The following is a 6,856-nucleotide window of genomic DNA, read 5'->3' as shown; positions in this document are numbered from 1 at the left end:
CCCCTTATATTTGTGCTTTTTTTTTTGACAAAAATGACATAAGGTTCTAATATGTGGGATGTAACTTTGCTACTTCGATGATATTTTGTGTACAAAAACTATAATTTAATGATATATTTTGTATTAAAAAAAACAAAGATATTTTTCTCAATATTTTGGAAACTTTGTTACTTTTTTTTCTTAAAGTCATTTTCCCCATATTAAAAGGGAAGAAGCGGATACACAATTTTGTTATTTGAATCTGTATAGAACAATTTTCGTATATAAAGTTTTGAATAATTTGTCTTAAAAATTATTTAATTTATAAAAGTTTTGATATATGAAATTTTAGATTAGATATTTTATTTAGAAACCCCTGCCTAAACATGTACATGAATCATAATACCAACGAACATTAAAGGATCAAAAACCCTAGTTGACGAGACTACAACCGCTCCAACAGACACAATGACTTCGCCGGAGAAGCGATGCCTCTACGAAGTCCTTGGTCTCCAACGCGATTGCACCGCCGATGAAATCCGCTCGGCGTACAGAAAGCTCGCTCTCCAACGTCACCCTGACAAGCTAATCAAGTCCGGCGTCAGCGAAGCTGAAGCCACCGCTTCCTTCCAGGAGCTCGTCAATGCTTACGAGGTCCTCTCTGATGTGCGAGAGCGCACATGGTACGACTCTCACCGCTCTCAAATCCTCTTCTCCGGTTCAAACCCTAACAATTCATCCTCCGGCTCTGCTGTTGTCCCCGATCTCTTATCCTTCTTCTCAAATTCCGTTTACTCTGGATTTTCAGATAAAGGTAAGGGTTTCTATAAGGTTTACGCCGATGTGTTCGATAAAATCTATCGAAACGAACTGAAATTCGCGAAGACGTTAGGGTTAGGAAATGTTGTTAAAGAGGCGCCACTGATGGGTAATTTGGATAGTCCATATGCTCAAGTGAATGCGTTTTACGGATACTGGTTAGGGTTCGTAACAGTGATGGATTTTGTTTGGGAGGATGAGTATGATGCAAATGCAGGACCAAATCGGAAGTCTCGGAGGATGATGGAGGATGAGAATAAGAAGATCAGGAAGAAGGCTAAGAGAGAGTATAACGAAACTGTTAGGGGTTTAGCAGAGTTCGTGAAGAAGAGGGATAAGAGAGTGATTGATATGCAGATGAAGAGGAATGAGGAGATTGAGAAAAAGAAAGAGGAGGAAAGGGCAAGGAAGAAAGAAATGGAGAGAGAGAAAGCAGAGAGAGCAAGGTTGTATGAGGAGCCTGATTGGGCAAAAATGGAGGATTCAGATGAGGTGGTGGTGGAGGAGGAGGAAGAAGAAGATGAGCGGAAGAATGAGTTTTACTGTGTGGTGTGTGGGAAGAAGTTTAAAAGTGATAAACAATGGAAGAATCATGAGCAATCCAAGAAGCATAAGGAGAAAGTTGCAGAGTTGAGGGAAGCTTTTGAAGAAGAAGAAGAAGAAGAAGAAGAAGAAGAAGTTACAGAAAACAAAGATGATCTGCAAAGTGAAGACATTGATGATGGTGAGGTGATTGTTGATGAGGTTGAAGAACTGAAAGAAAAGTTTGAAGAGGTCATAATTGAGAAGGAAGAAACAGCTCATGATGAAGAAAAAGATGATGATGAAAATAGTTTAGAAGCAATGTTATCTTGGAATAAGAACAAGAAGAAGCCAAAAAAGAAAGTTTATGTTGAAGTTGAAGAGGAAGAGGTAGATTTGATGGAGTATAATAACAAGAAAGGTAGAAGAAAGAGAGGAGGCAAGAAAGATACAGCTACAAAACCAGAAGATGAAGAACAACAAAAAATAGATAAACCTGAAATAAGTGGCAATGCTGATGTGGACAACAAATCTGATGATGATGATGATGGTTCACATATCGAAAAACCATCATCATCATTATCCAAGCCTTGTGTAGAAACTGAGACCAATGTTGAAGAAGCTAATGAGCCCAATGTAAAGATTAAGGTTGTCAAACAAGCTCCAGCCTCAAAGGTTATCAATAAAAAAGAAGGGAATTCAAAAGGAAAAAACTCTACTAGAGGCAAAAAACAGAAGGTATTATTATTATCAGTTAAGGTTATTAATTTCTTTATTACCAATATAATTTGTTTGGTTTTTAATATTACGTTACATAATATCTTATTACACAGGCAACATCAAGAAATTCTGGGCATGAATGTGATACTTGTGGAGTTAATTTTGATTCAAGGTACACATAAGAATTAAGATTGCTACATTTTATTCCTAATCTGTTGCCATTTGGTCTTAATATTATGGTTGTTTCCAATGTCAGGACCAAATTACATAAACATTTGAGCGATGAGGGCCATGCTGCTATTAAATCAAGATGAGTACCAATTTTGTTTTACAATTTTACCCTTTTGTAGAGTAGGGTTCCATCTTGCCAGATTGGTGATAAACTATATTGGAAGCTAAAGGATATGCTAAGTTTATTGTAGTTGTAATTGTATTGGTAATTTATATTCCAATAAAAGCTAAAATGTTCAATTTTTTATAATCTTTATTTGCATCTGTTATAGAATATATATATATATGAACACACTTTGTTTATTTTCCAGGTTGAATTAAAAAAACAAACCAACATGTAGCGTTGCCTTTTCTTCTATTAGTCTATATAAGTAGTTAGTTCAACCCAAAAACAATCATAAACAACCAATTTCAAATGCAAAAACCAGAAGTTCAATCATATCACAATCTCATCGTTTTCATCACAAATTCACAATATCAATTATCATAACTACTTACTAGAAATTTACGTAATATGATGAAGTCATAAAGGCTTAGTAGATGCTTCATTTATGTAAGCAATGGCTTCATCTTCTGACAACTGCTTTCCCATTACAAGCCCTCTAATCAAAGTATCCGCATATTCTTTAGCTGGTGGACGCAATGGTATCTTCCCAGATTTAAACCCCTCGACTTGATCAACTCTACACCTGGATTTTAACCAAAAAAAACATTTCAAAAAATAATAATAATAATAATAATAATAATTTAAGCTTACGTCATTGTCAGAATTGGAACACCCTTTTCTTTTCCCAAGTAGACAACATTATGATACCAACCATCCTACACACACAACAAACAAACAAATGTTGTTAACTACAAAATACGATGAATTGTTTTCAATTTCAATGGCATATATATAAATACCTTGAGAGCTTTCAAAGAAATGTTGTTTTTGTTTTCAATGGAGTTTAAAGCATTCAAATCAAAGAAAGGAGAAGTGGTGTCACTAGAGACATTCTCCTGAAGCAAAACATCGTTGAACTGCTCAAGACTGCATGGAAATTTAAATTTCAAATTAAATAGTATCCGCTTTAAAAAATAAAAATGAATTTAGTTAGAAGTTACACACGTGATTCTATAAAGACACATAAAGGTTTTGTCATGATTGTTGGTTTGAGGATTAAGGAAAGCAACACCTCCTGGACCCCACGTAACAGTAGACTCTCGACCGAAGAATAAACGATGAGGAACAGTCTTCCATAACACCTCCTTTGGTTGACTTTTGTCAACAGCTCCTTTACATGCTCTTCTCATGCCTTCCACCTACAAAATTCCAATATTAAAAAAACTAAAAACTTATACTTGGCTATGTTCGCCAGAATAGCTGCTAGCTGATAACTATAAAGCTTGCTCTTTACCTACCTGGCCACCTTGTATATAACATTGGAATCTTGACTCGCTCATGTTTGATCCAAAAGAAGCATACCAAACATCAACTTTCGACAGCTCAGATCTCCAATCTTCAACTTTATCTACATTTAGTTTCCAACTTACCACATTAAAAAAAATTGTAAAAATAGATTAGGGAATATAATAAATTAGCTGGAGTACCATGAGCATCATCATCACTAACTTTGAGTTTAGAAAGTGGTATTGTAACATCATCTTCTGATACTTCATCATCATCATTTTCATCTTCTGACTCTGAGCTGTATGTCTACAACCACATGACTTTGAGTTTAGAAAATGGTATGATGTATGATGAACATACATCATACAATACATGGCCTCAACTCAAATCAATAAACACACTACAAAAAAAAGACAAAAAAAAAAGGCTTGGGTTACCTTAACTAGAGGTGTTACTTTACTGGTTAACTTCTCAGGTAACTTCTCTGCAAGTATCGGCCAATAAGCACTCAATTCCTCACGAACCTGAACACATATAATAAAAAAAAATGAAAATTTCCCAAATTCAGAAAAGATTAAACAAAATTTAAGATTAAGATGTTTACTTATACTTACCTCTTTGATTATTCTCCAAGTGGATTCAAATGGATAAATCTCATCAGGTTCAACAATTTGTTTGTCTTCTAACAAAACTTGTACACAAGAAAGTACTGAATTTGCTATAGAGTTGAGATTGTATCCTCCTTCCAATGCCATAACTATCTTTCCATTGCTAAACTCCATCAACTAAACAAAACCATCAACCACCATTAAATAAACCTTAACACAATTTTATGACTTATTTTGTGCTAACCTTCTTCAACAATATAGCAAAACCATGTGGTGTGATACGACAGCCTCCAAGAGGATCACCAATAGCTGTTTAAATAAACAAAAAATTGAAAAATTATAGTCCCAAAAACATAATTTTATGATCAATAACAGTTAGTAGAAGTAGAAGTGTAGAAGTAACCTGCATCAAATCCTGCTGAAACTAGAATTATATCAGGTTTAAATTCTCTTGCAACAGGGATCAATATATGGTTCCATGCTGCAATATAATCTGCATCACCACATTTTCCATTCTCCCATGGAACATTTATATTGTATCCTTCACCTTCTCCCTCACCCTTCATGTCATATGATCCATCATCACCACAGGGATAAAAAGTCCCATACTCATCCCTGCATTATTTTGTATTCTTGTATTAATATTTGAAATTTATCATTTTTACTTGTATTATTGGTAACTAATCATTTACCTGTGTACAGAGAAGAACAACACTTGGGAGTCCTTATAGAAGGTCTTTTGAGTACCATTTCCATGATGAACATCCCAATCAACGATTAGTATCTTGTTAATACCTAATTCCTGCAACATACATAAGAAGATTTAAGTTAGATAATTCATAAGATTGTAGTCAATTGTTGATTTGACAAACTGTATGCATCGATCAGTGATCATTCTTACTTTTTGGTTAAGGAGAAAGCTTGTTGCAATTGCAATGTTGTTGAATAAACAGAATCCCATTGGTTCATTTTCTTCTGCATGGTGTCCAGGAGGTCTAACAATGGCAAATGCAGAGTTTAGTTCACCTTTTGCAACTTTTGCAGCAACCTGTTGAACAAATTGTATAGTAATATTATAGTTGATTGCAGATATGTAAATGTATAAGAGCTTAAATCAGATATGAGCTTCTTACATCAAGCACAGAGCCAGCAGCAAGATAAGCAGATTCTGTTGAACCTTCATTGAAATATATTGAATTCAATTTTGCAGAAATCCTGTCTCTTTGTGAGGCCAATTTCTTGGAGCTTATAGTCTTGATCAAATTGATGTGATTACTGGTGTGAACTGCTGCTATGTATTTGTCTTCTACTTCTTTGGCGTCAAAGACAACACATCTGGAGTGTACAAATGCATGCAATGTAAATCACAGATACCTCATAAAATGAGTTAACCATTACTACAGATACAAAAATAGGTTTCTCGTGTTCCCAAGAGAAAAAAGTATTGAGTATTCTACCCTAGTACAAGAATTAAAAAGAACTTTTTAGGGAAGCAAGCCAGTGTTGTAGTAAAAATGAAGAGCATTATGATGAATAACAAAATCTAGTACTAGAAGCATAATTATGTCTCAAAATGACGTAATTGTCAGTTTCATGGCAAGTCATCTCTATCTGTGGATATGATCACTTATAAGGGTTGCTTTAATCTTCAGTCATATGAGTTGCAGATTTCATACAACATACAGAACCTTATGACCCGAGAACAAATTTATGTGACTTCGACACTATCTGACACTGTAATTTCATCTAAAATCGCTTAAAATTACATCAAAACAAGGTTACATTTACATGTACTTGAAATATCCAGCGTGTGTGCTTGTGTAAAAGAACTCACCTCTGAGGAATGTTAGCGGACATGAGTTTGTTCCAAATAGCACGAATGCGATCGGGGTTTTCGGGATGAGGTTCGCCTGTAGGTGTCGAATGCTTACACATCCGTTCATCATAGACCAGCCCCACACGACGTAGTTCTCCAGACGCCGATGATGAAACTTGAGCTCCAATTCCGGACTCCATTGACTAAGAAATTGAAAGAGACTGATCAAACGGAGGAAAATTGTGCGAGTTGGGTTTGAAATTTGAAAGATATTTCACGGAAGCCGTAACCGTGATGGCGTCTCCCCTTCCACTATTAAAAAGCTACAATCCCCAATCAAGCCTGGCTTTTTTGGTATCTTTGACGTCCAAAATGTGGAATACCATAGATAATAATAAAAATTCAATAAATTTAACTAACATGGTATAATTCATATGATCGCAAAGAATCAATAACAAAATTAGCAACTTATTCTCTATTTAGTAAGTGTAATTTATTATATTAAATATTACAATGTTTTTTTTTTAAGAAGGAACAAAGTTGGTATTTAAAAAAAAAGGAAAAGTAATTGTATTATTATTAGTTTTTGATGATTTTTGACATTTTATAATTCCCTAATCTAATAAATAAAAACAATTTTGGCAAGTGGCATTCTATTCTATTAGCCACCCTAAGCTTTTTTTTTTCGCGATTTTTAGGTTTCGCTACACCATGATTTTGAAACTATTCATGCAAAAAAGGATTATATTTTTGTTTTTATTGAAACTC

General features: G+C 34.6%; 2 protein-coding genes across 2 annotated transcripts; one reads left to right on the top strand and one right to left on the bottom strand.

The window, feature by feature from the left end:
- Positions 1 to 373: 373 nt before the first annotated feature.
- On the top strand, positions 374 to 2,521 carry LOC145103186 (DNAJ protein JJJ1 homolog). Its single transcript, XM_079040746.1, has 3 exons — positions 374 to 2,058; positions 2,154 to 2,212; positions 2,297 to 2,521. The coding sequence occupies exons 1-3, from the start codon at positions 448 to 450 to the stop codon at positions 2,352 to 2,354; spliced, it is 1,728 nt and encodes a 575-aa protein (XP_078896872.1). The 5' UTR covers positions 374 to 447; the 3' UTR covers positions 2,355 to 2,521.
- Positions 2,522 to 2,669: 148 nt separating this feature from the next.
- On the bottom strand, positions 2,670 to 6,439 carry LOC145103185 (histone deacetylase 5-like). The gene is made up of 14 exons (XM_079040745.1): positions 6,107 to 6,439; positions 5,406 to 5,607; positions 5,174 to 5,320; positions 4,965 to 5,074; positions 4,676 to 4,887; positions 4,517 to 4,581; positions 4,279 to 4,449; positions 4,102 to 4,188; positions 3,865 to 3,970; positions 3,676 to 3,785; positions 3,383 to 3,576; positions 3,178 to 3,304; positions 3,029 to 3,093; positions 2,670 to 2,960 (listed from the first exon to the last, which is right to left on the bottom strand). Exons 1-14 carry the CDS (start codon positions 6,286 to 6,288, stop codon positions 2,795 to 2,797), a joined length of 1,944 nt encoding a protein of 647 aa, XP_078896871.1. The 5' UTR covers positions 6,289 to 6,439; the 3' UTR covers positions 2,670 to 2,794.
- Positions 6,440 to 6,856: the final 417 nt, after the last annotated feature.

Source organism: Lactuca serriola, chromosome 4 (genome assembly GCF_051521515.1).
Source record: "Lactuca serriola cultivar US96UC23 chromosome 4, Lser_US96UC23_V15, whole genome shotgun sequence".
In the NCBI taxonomy this organism is placed as follows: Eukaryota; Viridiplantae; Streptophyta; class Magnoliopsida; order Asterales; family Asteraceae; genus Lactuca; species Lactuca serriola.
The sequence above is the reverse complement of the archived record's forward strand: the minus strand, read 5'-3'. Positions and strand labels throughout refer to the sequence as shown.